The sequence below is a fragment of the Genypterus blacodes genome, unplaced genomic scaffold (genome assembly GCF_046128005.1).
Source record: "Genypterus blacodes isolate CSIRO-AG114 ecotype Tasmania unplaced genomic scaffold, CSIRO-AGI_Gbla_v1 ptg000370l_1, whole genome shotgun sequence".
NCBI classification, from domain to species: Eukaryota; Metazoa; Chordata; class Actinopteri; order Ophidiiformes; family Ophidiidae; genus Genypterus; species Genypterus blacodes.
Genome location: NW_027467152.1, coordinates 12921 through 30000, shown reverse-complemented (window position 1 = coordinate 30000; position 17080 = coordinate 12921). Strand labels below are relative to the sequence as shown.

The window sequence follows — 17080 nt, the reverse complement described above, 5'->3', positions numbered from 1 at the left end:
GAAGTTCTTTTACCTTCAGACGTTGCGTTGGACGCCGTCGGTCCCAGTCGCAGAGAAATGTTGAGAATCGCCTGAAAGATGCAAAGCAGCCCAAAGCTCAGCAGGACCAGACTGAGGTGTCTGCACCCTGAGAGAGAGAGAGAGAGAGAGAGAAAGAGAGAGAGAGAGAGAGAGAGAGAGAGAGCAATAAACAATAATGAAGCACAGCCTGAAGCAGAGGTGTGCAGAGGTGCTGCTGTGTTTCTGGTCTCCTACTCCTCTGTGGCTTGGTGTTGGTTTCTTCTTTGGGGAACTCCTGATATTCACCAGTCTCCTCCGCGCTGCGTGAGCCTCCTGAGTGAAAACACAGAGTGAGTGTGAGGGACGTCCTCACAGTTCATCAGCACATCTAATAACTTTGTAGAAATGAAAAGGAAAAAGTCTTTTCCATTTGTGGAGTCAAAGTTCTCCTTTCTTCCTCCTGTAAACATTTGCTAAATGTTTAAATGTTTGAAATAGATATTTCTTTTAAGTATACGCTCACAGACAAACAAGCAGACGAAGACGGGCGACTGAGGATCATAACAGGAAGTGACCTCGTGCTCCTGGTGACCTACGTCTCTGTGAAGCCTCCTCAGGTTCATTTTCGGGGAATTCCTGATATTCACCAATTTCCACTCTGCTGTCCGAGCGAGAGAACACGGCGGCCATGTCAACATGAGTGTGTGTGTGTTCTGACTGAATACTTCTGCCTTTACATGTATGTGTGTGTGTGTGTGTGTGTGTGTGTGTGTGTGTGTGTGTGTGTGAGCTTCCGCTTCTGTTGACCCTCATCCTTTTTGTAACTTTCCTGAATGTGAACTGAAAAGCTGCACTGTAAAAAAATCTTACAGATCATTTTGGAAAATGTTTATAAATAGAAAATGGAACAAATATGATTGACATACAAACAATATAAACACTTTCTCAATTTCCTTACAATGTCTCAGAAAAGGAATCCAACAATGCTTCAAAACAAAGAGGTTTTAATTCAAGAAGAGAAAGATTCTGCATTGAATGATGATGAAGACAATGGAGGCACAAACATTCTGTCTTTTTGTATTCATTCTCTCACACACACACACACACACACACACTTTCCACACGTCCTGTCATTGTGAAACTGAGCGCAGCAGCTTTACACGTTTATTCACACACACACACACACACACACACACACACACACACACACACACACACACACACACACACACACACACACACACACACACACACACACACACACACACACACACACACACACACACACACACACACACACACACACACACACACACACACACACACACACACACAGTGACAACTTGACTGATCCTTTGTGTGTTTGGGTTGAAGGTTGTGAGGATCCGGCCTCAGCGTCTCGTCTCGTACGTGATTCCAGCGTTACGTGTCTGAGTCGCTCCACCTGCAGGCAGACAGGTCAGCGTCTGTCTGCTTTACTTCACTGCAGCATTTGTTCAAAAACTCAAACTGTGATGATTACACACTTATTGTGATTAAGCTCTCATAGTGTGTCCGTCTCTATTATTATGAGGGAAATGGATCTGGGGAGAGAGACAGGGAGAGAGACAGAGAGACAGAGAGACAGAGAGACAGGGAGAGAGAGAGAGAGACAGGGAGAGAGACAGAGAAACAGGGAGAGAGACAGAGAGACAGGGAGAGAGAGACAGAGAGACAGAGAGAGAGACAGAGAGACAGGGAGAGAGAGAGAGAGACAGGGAGAGAGAGAGAGAGACAGGGAGAGAGACAGAGAGACAGGGAGAGAGAGACAGAGAGACAGAGAGAGAGGGAGAGAGACAGAGAGACAGGGAGAGAGAGACAGGGGGAGAGAGCGAGAGACAGAGAGACAGAGAGAGAGAGAGACAGACAGAGAGAGAGACAGAGAGACAGGGAGAGAGAGAGAGAGAGACCGGGGGAGAGAGCGAGAGACAGAGAGACAGAGAGACAGGGAGAGAGACAGAGAGACAGGGAGAGAGAGAGGGAGAGAGACAGGGAGAGAGAGAGAGAGAGACAGAGAGAGAGGGAGAGACAGGGAGAGAGAGAGAGAGAGAGCGAGCGAGATACAGCCCTGGCGTGCGTTCCCTCACACTGTGACGACGCTGTGTGTCACAAACACTCGCATCATCAGAATCCTATGGATTCCATAAATGTGCGCGGCTTCATTTCATCTCGGCCTTTGATGGCACTCAGGACAAACACTGGCTGTACCAAGTGCACGTCCACGGACCACGTGTTGAGCATCACTGAGGGGGAGGAGGGGGAGGGGGGGGGAGGCTGGAGTATGGAACGGAGCCCCAGAGAGGAGGAGGAGGAGGAAGAGCGGAGGAGAAGGAGGGGTTGTAGAAGGAGTGGGGAGGGAAGAGAGGGAAGTTAGGGGGAGGATAAGGGTGAGGAGGCGGCGGGTAGGGGCAGGGAGGGGGGAGGTACATGGGAGGAGCCTGTGTGTGCAGGAACGGATGGGGCGTGTTTCTCAGGCTCTGGTGTCTGAACGGAGCCCCCGTGTTTCTCGGTGGGAAACCCCTGGCGTCGTGCCGCTGCAAGGTGTTGTGGGTAACGTGGGCGCGGTTATCTGAGAGGAACAGAGAGGAAGCAGGAAGTGTCAACAACAACAGAACATCTCCATTCACTTTCATCACTTTCAGGCTGTGTGTGTGTGTGTGTGTGTGTGTGTTCGTGTGTGTGTGTGTGTGTGTGTGTGTGTGTGTGTGTACCGGTGATGTTGGTGTCTCTCTTCTTTTTGACAGACGTCTGCTTCTTCTTCTTCGCGTCTCGCTCCGTCTCATCATCACTATAATCTAAAGCCTGCAGAGAACAATGGCTGCTTAGTTTGGACACATCTAGATTGTAACTTACAGGTTGTGCATGCAAATGTGTGTGTGTGTGTGTGTGTGTGTGTGTGTGTGTGTGTGTGTGTGTGTGTGTGTGTGTGTGTGTGTGTGTGTGTGTATCTTCTTCCGTCACCTCAGCTGGTGGCTCCTGGTCGTCTTTCCAGGATGCATCAGATCCTTTCAACCTACAGAACAAACACAAACACTGCAGTGTTACAGGAAACAGCGCCCTCTAGTGCAGGGAAGTCAAACTCAAACACACAGAGGGCCAAAATAAAAAACTGGGACCGAGACTCAGGCCAGACTCCATGTTTCTTGAAAAATGGACTACAATTGTTCGTGTTGTTCTCCCTTCTCTCCAGATATACGATGATCAACTTTTTCTGGGATGAAACGAGGAAACAGTCACACTTTGACTTTGAGCGTCACTGGAGTTCAATCAGCTCTGTTTGGAGGTTGGTCGGTGCGCCTTCCACATCAACTGCCACCTGATTACTGAGCAGTCCAAACTTAGTTATTCAGCAAACTGTGGAGGAGGAGGAGGAGGAAGAGATCTGCTCTGCCATGGTTTGAATAGCCCTCACCTCAGCGTACGTGTGTGTGATGACACCGCCCCGCCCCTGAAGCTGCAGGCTCCTGACGTCACACGGCATTCTGGGATGTGTAGTATTAGCGGTGCATGCGCTCTCATAGAGGTTTGATATTATCTCACGGGCCAAATATAATTACACTGCGGGCCAGCTTTAGCAGAGTGATTGATAGCTGTGTTGTATGAGGGACATGAGAGGAAGGACATGAAAAGAGAGAATGTGTGTGTGCGTGTGTGTGTGTGTGTGTGTGTGTGTGTGTGTGTGTGTGTGTGTGTGTGTGTGTGTGTGTGTGTGTGTGTGTGTGTGTGTGTGTGTGTGTGTGTGTGTGTACTCACTGGCGGAGCTGCTGCGTCCGTATAAACCCTGTGAACTCTCGGTTGCCCGGCGTGTAGTAAAGCGTCTCTCCCACTGTCAACCCTCTGCTGTCTATCTGCTGGGAAGAGTTAAAGCGCAGGATGTACAGAGGAGACGTCACCGGTCCAAACACGTCAAACACCTGAAACACACACAGGTCAAAGGTCACCACACAAGCAAAACATGTCACCTGAGAATGCTGAGAGCACAGAACAAGAAATAAAACAAATAAAAAGAGAAACAAGACAGTAAGGCAGAAAGATGAGAGACGGAGAGAAAGACAGACAAAAAGAAGGGACAGACAGAAAGAAGAGAGACAGAAAGAAGAGAGACAGAAACAAAGACAGACAAAAAGAAGGGACAGACAGAAAGAAGAGAGACAGAAAGAAGAGAGACAGAAAGAAAGACAGACAAAAAGAAGGGACAGACAGACAGAAGAGAGACAGACAGACAAAGAGACAGTGACAGACAATAGACAGATAGATAGAAGTAAGGTGGTTGCCATGTCGACCTTCTGCTGACTCCGCCCACCTTGCCAACAGCCAGCCGATCAGATGTGAAGAAGATGCTGTCATCGGTCAGAGGGGGCGTGTCTTTCAGGGACTGAACCACCACTGCAGAGGAGGAGGAGGAGGAGAGGAAACACGATGATGAAGACTCAAACAAACAGTGATTTGCAGAGCCACCAGGGGGCACTGTCGTATCCAGACCTCAGTCAGGATCAATCCAAAGCTTCTTCCGTCACCATGTTGACTTAGAAACGGGGGCTACCCATGATGCACCGCATGCTGAGGCTACCGTGACAAACATGGTCACACACACATGGTCAGGCGTGTGTGTGTGTGTGTGTGTGTGTGTGTGTGTGTGTGTGTGTGTGTGTGTGTGTGTGTGTGTGTGTGTGTGTGTGTGTGTGTGTGTGTGTGTGTACCTACCAAGCTGCTCCACAATACTGGAAATTGTTCCTATGGGCCAGATTTCTGCAGTCTCTGGTAATGACACACACACTTCCTCCACTGCTGGCAGCTCCTACACACACACACACACACACACAAGATGTTAAGGCAGTAGGGCCAAACAATAAAAAAAAAAGTCACATTACACATCCTGTGTATGTATAGCATGTCTCACACACACACACACACACACACACACACACACACACACACACACACACACACACACACACACACACACACACACACACACACACACACACACACACACACACACACACACACACACACACACACACACACACACACACACACACACCTCCAGTAGCACCTCCCCTTTGGTTTTGATGAGCACTGGTTGGCTGAACCCTTCATCGTCGTCATCGGCGCCTGCTAACACATTAAGGCAGGGAGACGAGGAGGAAGAGGAGGAGCTGTCGCTAAGGACAGAAGAGGAAGAGCAACCTGTTACAACAACTGAAGCTTGTTTGGATGACAACATTTCACAGCATCATTCCTGTTGTGTCTGAGAGAGAGAGAGAGAGACTGAGAGTGTGACAGAGTGTGTGTGAGAGACAGAGTGAGTAAGAGACAGAGAGAGGGAGTGAGCAAGAGACAGAGTGAGTGAGCAAGAGAGACAGAGAGAGTGCGTGTGTGAGTGTGTGTGAGAGAGACAGAGTGAGTGAGAGAGAGAGACCGAGTGAGTGAGAGACGGACAGAGTGCGTGTGTGAGTGTGTGTGTATGAGAGAGACAGAGTGTGTGAGTAAGTGTGTGTGAGAGAGACAGAGTGTGTGTGAGTGAGTGTGTGAGTGAGTGAGTGAGTACCTGTCTGAATCCTCCGAGCTGTCTTCTGGCTTACACACACTTTCAGCACAAGGTGCCGCTATGCTGGAGTCTGTGTGCGCTGGGCTAGTTTGTATGTCTGCGCTAATGTCTTCTAGTTGCGTTGTTATGGTAACCTCCATCTCTTCCTCGTTTAGCAACGGTCCAGTCTGCTCCTTCGTCGCCTCATCGTCCATCTTACCTGCACACACACACACTTTGATCATCACACACACATCACAGGGGGACACAGTATGAGCTGGAACATGGATCTCGCACTCGTTCTCTCTCTCTCTCTCTCTCTCACACACACACACACACACACACACACACACACACACACACACACACACACACACGAGAGAAGAGAGAACTCTTTACAGCATAATTACTTCTACTCTTTACAAAAGTCTGCAGTACTTTGTACTAATCTGTTGATATGATGACGTCAGAAAACTGGGGTTATGTACAGATTGATTGTATTGACGAGAAACGGAATATAAAATGGAAGATTAGTCGTTTCTCGTCCTATTTGTACACTTTGAAGAATGAAAACAGATCGTTGTTGTATTTAAGTTATATTATAGTGTTTGTGGGTTCTTATGGTAACTTATGGGTTTCGTTTAATCGTTAAAACATTTAAATCTCGATCAAATCAAAACCAACGTGGCCTGAACGTGTTCACAGCTGATTGAAAGGTTAGCTTCGTGCTAAACGTGCTAACAGCAGCCTGCCACGTTTCTCACTTTCATTAAAAAACAAAAACCTACAGAAACACCCGATAAACTCTGCAATTCGTTGAATACCGTAACTCTGCTTTAGCTTCATTTCTTCATACAAGACAGACATAAAAACCAAACTTATCCAACAACTGTAAATAAAGAAACGCGAGTACCATTGCTACATCCGGCTATCTCACGCGCTAGCAGCCTGCGTTAAATCACAAATCTGTGAATCACGGCAGGGACACAAATCGTTTAGAAGTACAGTCATTAAAACAAAAGTATATTAAACAGTAAAGTTTTACCTGATGATAGAGGTTTTTTATCCGCGTAGTGGCGAACACGTTCAAGTTTTCGTAAAAATGCACCACAGAACAGTACTTCCGCTGTGAGCCTTCAATGTAAAAGCTTAAAGAAAAGGTTTTAAAACAGTGGACAAATACCGAGAAATTCTTCTTCTACTGCTATCTACAGTATTTGCTATCTATTGTTATTATTAATAATCGTAATAATATTAATACTTCTATAAATAATAACAATAATATTGATAATAAACTAATAAAGGAATAATGGTGACATAAATTCGAAATAAATAAATAGGATGATGTCAAACAGCAATGTAAGCTTCTACAAATCCCATCATAGGCTGTGTTTACTCTATATTGAACATACAACAACCCAACCTAGGGGAGTGGGGGTTGAAGGTATAAAAGTGCAGAGTTTCTCATCCTGACACAGAAACCTGCTGCTGCAACATCAGCTCCTCTTCATCACCGCTGAGGTCAGTGTCTACACTTTGTTTGGTCTGATTCTGTGATGTCTTTACTGTCTGAATAAAAGCTCAGTCATCTGGACTCCTTTCATGTCCCACAGATGGCACCCGCTCTTCATCTCCTCACGCTCCTCAGTGTGGCTCTGGTGAGTCAAACACACACTCAGGTTCTTAGGGTTTCTGCTTCATCTTTCATTTCAACTGTTTAGTATTTTCTGGTTTTTACTTCATCTCCTTCACTTTTCCTCCTCCTTAGCTTATTTTCTTCACATCTCTTGTTGATATCTTAACAGATATTTGATTTCATTTGTTTTTGATTTCCCTCTGACTTTGTGATTCTTGTTCATTTACAGTTTGCCTCTGCTCAAGGTCGGCCCTGCTTCATTCATTTTATTACATTTGGTGTTTCTTAACATTTGATATTTTAGTCAGTGAGAATTGAGACATTTTGATTGATTGACTGGCTTTGTGTGTTAGGGTCCTCTTGGCCTCTTGGAGTCACTTTAAAGCTCGTTGTTACCTGCTTCGGCCCAGCCATCTTACCATGCCTGAGGCCGAGGTAACCAATCAGATTCCACCTGTTCTTTATTCATTTCACCTTTAGTTTAGATGTTTTCTAGATTCTTCTTATTGATCTTTCTCTTCCTCTCCTCTCCGTAGGCTAATTGCCGGAGACTGTGAGCTCATTTGCCTTCCTTCCGCAGCTCTGAGGAAGTACAGTTTGTCTTCAATTTGTTTACGAAAGCAAACAAACCCATTCCCATGATGTGGACTGGACTTTACGACACACTGAGTGTCAGTGAAGTACAAAGAACTGAAAATCCTCACAGAGTCACAACACTTCTGTCAGTTCAGCTCAGAGAGTGACGCCTACTGTGGCCAATCACATTTATGAGAAGTATTAATAATTAGGATTGGGAAACAGACACATATAAATACACACATATGCAATATTCATATACAATACATATACAGATACCAACTACTTAATTAACAATTGATTTCCCAAATAATCAATGTTGACGCCTCTAATTTCCACATCCTTCTTCTTCCAGGAGGGTTTCTGGATCCCACTGATGGCTCTGCCGTCACCTACAAACCCTGGGCTTACTCTGAACCCAACAACTGGAACAATGAGGACTGTGTGGCGATACGTCCCTCAGGTACCGAATACTCACCTGTTTCCTGGGCAACCAGGCACCAGGGGCCAGGAGCGTATCGTTTGTGCTGTTAGACTTAAAGACGCCACATAAAACAAAGAGTTAGACCTTCATCACACAGACCACAGAGATCCAAACTGTTTGTTTGTTGTCTAACTTCTGAAGTCTTTCCACAGGACGATTCAACGACTTGGACTGTGGAGCACGTAGATCCTACGTGTGCTCCATACACCTGTGATGACCTTCATCACGTCTGCTACCATCAGGTCCAACTCATCATAGACAACAGGCCTAATGATGTCATCATTTGGAAGGCTGATCAACTGTGGAGGCGTTGTAAGAAACATCACAGCTCACTTTCAACCCAGTCATCTTCCTCCTTCATTCATCATCAAACTCAAGCTTTCATTGTGATGCTAACGTTCTGGCTCTGTACTCATTGTGGTGAGAGTGAAACCTGCTTGGATGAAATAAACAACTTTGCATTCTGAATTTGGTTGAGCTTCTTTCTTTCTTTAAAGGTCATTTTAGTTTGTATTTTTATTTTGAGTCCAAGCACAAAATGCTGACATGCACACATTTCTATTTGATATTCTCTGCTAGCATTGCCCTAAAACTGGTGGAGGTGATTGTTTTCCTTAAAATATGATGGTGTCATTAAAAAGGGGACATCTGCTCATTTAATCCACAATTTACCAGCGTTGAATTGACTTAATTGCTGGGAAAATACAGGAATTTGGAGGGACAACACAAGGACCAGATAATAATGTTCCTTTTTACGTTTTATTCTTTTTAATCTGTTATCTTTTTATCCTTTATAAGGACTTTAATATATCATGATAGTCACATTCTGTGTGTATGTGTCTGTGTGTGATACACCTCATCACAGGTATCAGTCTGGAGGTAGAAAAAAGAAAAAACTCACCTTGGAGTCCCACTCATATCCAAACCCTGAAGTGTGTCGCTTCTCCTGTGCTCTGAAGGATTATGAGCGTTTCCCCTCTCCTCCTAAGTGTGAGTGAATGTTTCATAGCTCCACCTGCTGCAGCTTTCATCCTGACTCACAGGATCATTACTAAAAAGGAAACAAAGAGACAGAAAACTCCTGGAGTTTCCTGGAGCAGGATTTCTTCTTTTTGTCTGAAGCTGCAGGCTGAGCTGTTTAACTTCCTGTTTGACTGAACGTTTCCACTGAAACATCACAGAGGTTTTCACATCCATCATCTATTTCAGAATCTTTCAGAAAATATGATCTTGAATATCAGACTGATCTGCCTGGTACATTCCTGACTGTCACAGGTACTGATGGACACAAAGTGATGAATACACATGCAGCATAAATATCACACAGACTGATGCATGTGTGTGTGTCTCTTCTCAGATCTGCATGTGGAGGTCAGACGCTGGTCTCCTACCAGCACAGAGCTGAAGTGTGTCCATAGCTGTCCTGCGCCTGTCGTTTGGTTCAGGAGTGGAAGATGAAGGAGCGTCTCTGACAGTGGACTCTTCTTCTCCACACAACTTCTCCTGTGCTCTGAGAGGATACGAGCGTTTCCCCTCTGCTCTTGTGTGTGAGTGACTTCACTGTGTTCCTCTAGCACAGCGCCACCTGCTGGAGCTTTTAGCCTGATGTTCAGTGACTTCCTGCTGGACATTCACACTTCATAGTGCACAAATGTCAGAGCTCAGCAGTGGCAGTGAAGTCAGAGGTCAGAGTTTGTTATGTGGCTTTGAGTTTGACTGAAGCTGCAGGCTGAGCTGTTAAACTTCCTGTTTGAATGTTTCCCTCACACCACCGCTTCCACCTCACTTACATGTTCAGATCGTCTGCTTTAAAGTCTCCAACCTTGGTCCTTTTGATCTTTCATCTCAGACAGACTTCATTAATCAAGGACATAACTCACTAAGAGTTCATTCAGTCTTCCACATCCAATCCACACAGATCTTCATCAGACCACAACAGCAAGATGTTTGTGTTCAAAAGAGCCCAAGTGATGATGATTAAGGTCAGAATTAAGAGTCTGTCCATAAGCTTCAATATTAGAGAGTCACATTTCCTCCACAATCTAACTGACTGCTGCTTTAAATATCCAGCATATTTACACATTAGTGTAAAATCCCACAAAACAGCAGCTTTACACATTACTTATATGACACTGAAATAACTATTGAGCCCCTTCACTTTATAAATGATGATGCTGTGTCCTTCCTGACAACTTTGGCATTTTTCTGTTTTGGTTTAATCTGTCTATTGTGTGTTTGTTTGGTTTACAGGAAAAAAAGCATGTAATCCATTTCAATTGACGAAAAAGTAAAGAGTTCTGAACAAAATGCCTCTGTTTAATGATGCAGTGTGTAAAAAGCTTGGACACCCTTTGAGTTTTGCCACAGTTATGTTTTGTATTGCACCAAAGTAAACTCTCATTTAAATAAAATGAGCTAAAGCAGAAACCTTTGTACATATTTGATTTACAAACTGTTGTAATTGTGAAATTGGTAGCATTATAGAGCAGGGGTATTCAACTCAACTCATTTAAAGTGGTAACCAACAAGGGGTGAACACATTCACAGCAACAAACACAAAGAGAGTGGAATTACCTTGTCTTGGCAAAGTCTGAACATTAAAAGCCTCACAAATGTGTGATTTATTGCTGGGCCACAGTAGTATGGAGTAATATACTGTATTATATAGGTGTTGCTGTTAGGGCTGTAGGAGTAGAGCTGTATATGTGATTGTATTCATCAGTAAGGTCGTAGCTTTGACCTTTGTTCCTCACTTTGTTCCAGGCTGCTGGGAGTTAACAGGGTGGTGATTAGAATTAGTTTTTTTTAATCTGTTCACATTGTTATTTACAGAGCCCCTAAATCTGGGGATCAGCGTCTTACCTTCCACAGTGGGCCTCATCAACAAGGCCAATTGTTCTGGTTGTATGGTCTTCCATTGACCACACGGTCAGATGGCCGGCTCTTTTTAGTGAGCTGAGCCAAAAGAACCGGCTCTCTAATTCTAATGATAAAGGGTAATGTCTCTGCATTCTCCGGTATAGCCAGTAGGTGGCGGTGTGCGCTTTTTAAATCCGAGATTGCAATCAGCCATTAACCAAAAAGAAGAAGAAAAAGAAGACGTAGAAGAAGACGTAGAAGAAGAGGAGGAGGAGGAAGAGTTGTATTTGCACTTGCAGCAGTCGGTGTGTGTGAGTATATTTTAGCTTTATAAACATTGAACAGCAAACGTGACACTTGCGAGATAAAAGCGGTTGTACGAACTGTTCCATTTAGCGTCGCTATTAAACGCTACACGCTGTTTACAGGTCGCAGGCTGAACGCGAACTCACCGTGCAAGCTAGCAGGCTAGCCTAGCCGTGGCGTTGTTGTGTTTCCGGTCACCACAAACGTTTTCCCTCAGTTGTATCTTCTTCTGACGGAGGCTCTCAGACTGAGCCGCGCTAAAGGGAACACAGAGGAACATGGCTGAAAGACGACAGCACGCCGGTTATAGCAGCTGCACGAGCAAACCAGAGAGAAACAGAAGAAGAAGAAGAAACTCTTATTATCCCAGTAATTTGAGAAAGTTTAGATTCTACATCTCATGTAGTTCTAACAAACATGCTTTTTACACACAGTGCAAATCACACACATCTGACATACGTCCTACACACACACACACACACACGTGCACCTGCGGAGCAGGTTGGGGGTTCGGTGACTTGCTCAAGGCACCTCGGCAGTGCCCTGGAGGCAAACCGGCAACATCAGCTGCCAGTCTACAGGGGACTCCATCCGGCTCCCAAACCGAGTCCCCCTATGGACGGAGCCACTGTCAGATCTGTTGACCTAATCTGTGTGTAGCGGATGAATAGTTGACATGAAGGCCGGGCGGAGTGTGTAAAGATGTGTGTAAAGATGTGTGTTAGCGTCTGTGTCTGTCCCACACCTCCAGGTTTCTCCTCTGGTCTGGTGAGAACAGGTTGAGCTGCCGTCTCAGAGCGGACACCATGGTGAGTCCCAAGCTTCCCCTCCTCACCTGTCCCCTCCTCAACTGTCCCCTCCTCACCTGTCCCCTCCTCACCTGTCCCCTCCTCATCTGTCCCCTGCTCATCTGTCCCCTGCTCATCTGTCCCCTCCTCATCTGTCCCCTCCTCACCTGTCCCCTCCTCATCTGTCCCCTGCTCATCTGTCCCCTCCTCATCTGTCCCCTGCTCATCTGTCCCCTCCTCACCTGTCCCCTCCTCACCTGTCCCCTCCTCATCTGTCCCCTGCTCATCTGTCCCCTCCTCACCTGTCCCCTCCTCACCTGTCCCCTCCTCACCTGTCCCCTCCTCATCTGTCCCCTCCTCATCTGTCCCCTCCTCATCTGTCCCCTCCTCATCTGTCCCCTGCTCATCTGTCCCCTCCTCACCTGTCCCCTCCTCACCTGTCCCCTCCTCATCTGTCCCCTCCTCATCTGTCCCCTGCTCACCTGTCCCCTCCTCACCTGTCCCCTGCTCACCTGTCCCCTCCTCACCTGTCCCCTCCTCACCTGTCCCCTCCTCATCTGTCCCCTCCTCACCTGTCCCCTCCTCATCTGTCCCCTCCTCACCTGTCCCCTCCTCATCTGCCCCCTCCTCACCTGTCCCCTCCTCATCTGTCCCCTCCTCACCTGTCCCCTCCTCATCTGTCCCCTCCTCATCTGTCCCCTGCTCATCTGTCCCCTCCTCATCTGTCCCCTCCTCACCTGTCCCCTCCTCATCTGTCCCCTGCTCATCTGTCCCCTCCTCACCTGTCCCCTCCTCATCTGTCCCCTCCTCATCTGTCCCCTCCTCATCTGTCCCCTCCTCACCTGTCCCCTGCTCATCTGTCCCCTGCTCATCTGTCCCCTCCTCATCTGTCCCCTCCTCATCTGTCCCCTCCTCATCTGTCCCCCCCAGGCTCACCCAGGCTGTCCTCTTCTCTTTGACAGGGGGAAAGGAAAGGAACCAACAAATACTACCCTCCTGATTTTGACCCGGCAAAGGTGTGTGTTTGTGTGTGTGTGTGTGTGTGTGTGTTTGTGCCTGTGTGTGTGTGTGTGTGTGTGTGTGTGTGTGTGTGTGTGTGTGTGTGTGTGTGTGTGTGTGTGTGTGTGTGTGTGTGTGTGTGTGTGTGTGTGTGTGACCTCACATTGCTGCACAGGCGACCTTTCTGCCTCAGTAAGAGTCTTATCACAAACGTTCTTCACCATCCTTCTGTCTCCAGCATGGATCGCTCAATGGCTACCATGGAACTCACGCCCTACGTGAGCGGGCCAGGAAACTGTCGCAGGGCATCCTCATTATCAGGTCAGCACACACACACACACACACACACACACACACACACACACACACACAGTGTCTGCTCTCCTGGTAAACTGAGTGATTGTGATCATGAAGGTTTGAGATGCCCTACAACATCTGGTGCGATGGCTGCAAGAACCACATTGGCATGGGTGAGTGTGGAGGAGGAGGAGGAGGAGGAGGAGGAGGAGGAGGAGGTGCTCGCTGGCTCACACGCTGACGCTCACGGAGCTGTTTGTTTCCCTAACCTGTTTCTGTTTGGCTCACTCAGGGGTGCGTTACAATGCAGAGAAGAAGAAAGTGGGGACCTACTACACCACACCCATCTACAGGTAAACAAGAGCAAGCCGTGCGTGCGTGCGTGCGTGCGTGCGTGCGTGCGTGCGTGCGTGCGTGCGTGCGTGCGTGCGTGCGAAAAACAAATCTTTAGATATTATGCTATATGGCTTTCAGACAAACTGCTTTGTATCACAGAACGTGAGATGGAAGTCTGTCCAGGCCTCAACCAGCCTCAAATAAACTGGATAGCCGCACATTTGCCCGCTCTCCCTTCCCTCCCCCAGGTTCAGGATGAAGTGCCACCTGTGCGTCAACTACATCGAGATGCAGACGGACCCGGCGACCTGCGACTACGTGATAGTGAGCGGCGCCCGCAGGAAGGAGGAGCGGTGGGACATGGCTGAAAACGAGCAGATCCTCACCACGGGTAACTGCACACCTGCATTCAGGACCTGTCCAGAGCAAAATGATGACATTTGTGAATGGGAAATGACTTCAAATATGTAAAACAACAGGAAACTTCATCAAGAAGTCATTGAATTCTCCTCTTTACCTCAAACTCACAACATCTCTGTCTGCTACATCTTTGACCTGTCCTCCGTGTGTCTGGACAGAGCGCATGGAGAAGGAGAAGCTGGAGACGGACGCTATGTTCAAGCTGGACCACGGCAGGAAGGACAAGGCCAAGCTGGCGAAGGCTCTGCCCTCGCTGTCGGAGATCCAGGACCACCAGGCCGGATGGAAGGACGATTTCCAGCTCAACAGCTTCCTCCGTAGGAAGTTCAGGGTAAAAAAATTCAACCAAATTACCTTCACACAACTGCTGTGATGGCCCTCTGGAGCCTCCTCATCTGGAAACATCTGCTCCACTCTCTGGCTGCCATTTTGAAACTTGCAGAAGTCCATTTAGAGCCTCTAACTCTGCTTTTACCATTTGGTCCAGACGGAGAAGAAAGTTCAGGCCGAGCAGGAGGAAAAGGACGACGCGGTGAGAATGAGGACCAACCTGTCCATCCCTCTGCTACCAGAGAGGAAGCAGGACAAGGAACTGGCGGCGCTGCTCACGTACCAGGCGCCTGACTGTAAGCCACGCACGCACGCACGCACGCATGCAGATAAATGTGCATTTCTTCTGTTGGAAGTCTTGCTGCAAAAAGGGATTAAACTTAGGCAGCGAACCTTCTGGATTGTAGTTGTAGCCTGAGGGCCCCAGAGCCTGAGGGCCCCAGAGCCTGAGGGCCCCAGAGCCTGAGGGCCCCAGAGCCTGAGGGCCCCAGAGCCTGAGGGCCCCAGAGCCTGAGAGCTCCAGAGCCTGAGAGCTCCAGAGCCTGAGGGCCCCAGAGCCTGAGGGCCCCAGAGCCTGAGGGCCCCAGAGCCTGAGAGCTCCAGAGCCTGAGAGCTCCAGAGCCTGAGGGCCCCAGAGCCTGAGGGCCCCAGAGCCTGAGGGCCCCAGAGCCTGAGGGCCCCAGAGCCTGAGAGCTCCAGAGCCTGAGAGCTCCAGAGCCTGAGGGCCCCAGAGCCTGAGGGCCCCAGAGTCTGAGAGCTCCAGAGCCTGAGAGCTCCAGAGCCTGAGGGCCCCAGAGCCTGAGAGCTCCAGAGCCTGAGAGCTCCAGAGCCTGAGGGCCCCAGAGCCTGAGAGCTCCAGAGCCTGAGGGCCCCAGAGCCTGAGAGCTCCAGAGCCTGAGAGCTCCTCTGCTCAGATTGAGGGGGAAACCTTCACATTACCATAGTTACGGTCGCACACAACCCAGGTTTCCCCACTGCCATTGAACTGGACTGGCGTTGGCGTGGCTCCAGCCTGACACGGCCTCCTCCAGGGGGTCTGAGACCTTCAGTCGAGGTCTGTGTGGTTGCTGTGAAAGTGACCTAATGTAGTTCAGAAATTTGAATGTGCCGGTGCCAATCCTCTCAAACAAGGTAAATGTATATATAATATATATGTAATCATGTTTGTTTAAACATGTCCTCCTTGTCCTTCTCCTCTTCCTCCCCTCTCAGCTTATGACGACAACCAGCACAGCAAGCGAAAGGCAATCTCCTCCCGCTCATGGTTCACCTCCACCTCTATGCCACCAGGGGGTGCTGCAGGCAGCCTGCTCCACAAACTGAGACTACAGGGGAAAGACGCAGCGGTGGCCAAAGCCCTGGGCTCCTCCCACTGCCCCCTGATCCGCCGACGCACAGAGGGGTCGGGGGCCAAAGCCGAGTCGTCGGCCGCCGCCCTTCGCAGGAAATCGGACCCTGAATTGAGCACGTGGGATGACAGAGGGGGTTCAGAGGTCACACAGAGAGAGGAAGAGCCACATCTGGTCATACAGTCAGATCGGGAAGAAACGCAAAGCAGTGACTTTGGATCCAGGGAGAGTCGTGTTGGAACCAGAGAGGAGGCGGGCACAGAGCCGGCGGCAGCAGAGGATTGTGGGAAAGAGAGGGAGAGACGGTCGGGAGGCGTCGCGTCCCTGGTGGCAGATTACAGCGACTCGGACTCGGAGCCTGGACAGTGACCCGGTGAGGCTGAGGGACGTCCTGCACACCACAGGAGACACGGAGGAGCCAGAAGATCAGAATAGATACAAACAGAAACCTGAACGTCTCAACCAACCAGCTGGGGTTGCCAGAGTCAGAGATGACCCACACTCATACTCAGCATAGATGCTACATCTGTGTCGCCTCTATCACTGACTGTAAAGTAATAACATTTATGAAAGGTATGGTGAAGTGATAAAGCATTCATTAAATTGTTTATCTATTAGATAAAGGAAATAAAGTCCTCAATCATTCCACAGCGTTTGTGTGTGTACATAGACACTATATACTACAGTACTATGAACTGGTGTGCATGCGTGCATGCGTGTGCGTGCGTGTGCGTGTTGGTTCAGCGTATCGAGCGCCGTTCCCGGCACAAACAATTCAGGTGAGTGACAAAGTCCTTATTATGAGTGAAAACATTGAATTCCTTTCCAAATACACATGGCAGAGTAAAGAGTCTCTCCCTGTGTGTGTGCGTGTGTGTGTGTGTGTGTGTGTCCTGATGAGGCTCCCTAAGAGTGATAATCTGGTTTGTGTCTCTACAACCTGACCAGTTTAATCATCTAGATCATTTAAATATTCCCGTGTCAATCAATGGCAATTTTCTCTTGAAACTAACTTTGCTTCAGTCTTGACTCCTGCTGCCATTTTGGATAAAAATGGCACCACGCTCTGTCGCATGGCATTGTGGGTCCTTAGTTGAGGATGCACATGACCCTGCCTTATCTGGGTCGTAG

General features: G+C 48.2%; 3 protein-coding genes across 5 annotated transcripts in view; 1 reads left to right on the top strand and 2 right to left on the bottom strand.

The window, feature by feature from the left end:
• The window catches only part of LOC142989092 (CD209 antigen-like protein D), a 1870-nt gene extending 1498 nt beyond the window's left edge, over positions 1-372 (bottom strand). The window contains exons 1-2 of the mRNA XM_076138478.1: positions 256-372; positions 14-127 (exon numbers count right to left, since the gene is read on the bottom strand). The gene's annotated coding sequence lies outside the window, so the exon portion shown is untranslated. The remainder of the gene's footprint in view (positions 1-13; positions 128-255) is intronic.
• A 611-nt stretch (positions 373-983) lies between these two features.
• naf1 (nuclear assembly factor 1 homolog (S. cerevisiae)) lies at positions 984-6696 on the bottom strand. Of its 2 annotated transcripts, none has more exons than XM_076138476.1 (9): positions 6615-6696; positions 5591-5789; positions 5084-5204; positions 4744-4837; positions 4343-4425; positions 3793-3953; positions 3001-3052; positions 2751-2841; positions 984-2608 (listed from the first exon to the last, which is right to left on the bottom strand). In XM_076138476.1, exons 2-9 carry the CDS (start codon positions 5782-5784, stop codon positions 2280-2282), a joined length of 1125 nt encoding a protein of 374 aa, XP_075994591.1. In that variant the 5' UTR covers positions 5785-5789; positions 6615-6696; the 3' UTR covers positions 984-2279. The 2 variants fall into 2 exon arrangements, with proteins under 2 accessions (XP_075994591.1, XP_075994592.1); XM_076138477.1 differs by having other exon boundaries at positions 5591-5804; positions 6615-6691.
• Positions 6697-11355: 4659 nt separating this feature from the next.
• yju2b (YJU2 splicing factor homolog B) lies at positions 11356-16589 on the top strand. Of its 2 annotated transcripts, none has more exons than XM_076138484.1 (10): positions 11356-11435; positions 12182-12239; positions 13181-13234; positions 13456-13538; positions 13632-13687; positions 13807-13867; positions 14099-14241; positions 14429-14601; positions 14758-14896; positions 15813-16589. In XM_076138484.1, exons 2-10 carry the CDS (start codon positions 12237-12239, stop codon positions 16316-16318), a joined length of 1218 nt encoding a protein of 405 aa, XP_075994599.1. In that variant the 5' UTR covers positions 11356-11435; positions 12182-12236; the 3' UTR covers positions 16319-16589. The 2 variants fall into 2 exon arrangements, with proteins under 2 accessions (XP_075994599.1, XP_075994600.1); XM_076138485.1 differs by having other exon boundaries at positions 11377-11438; positions 12183-12239.
• The last annotated feature ends 491 nt before the right edge of the window (positions 16590-17080 follow it).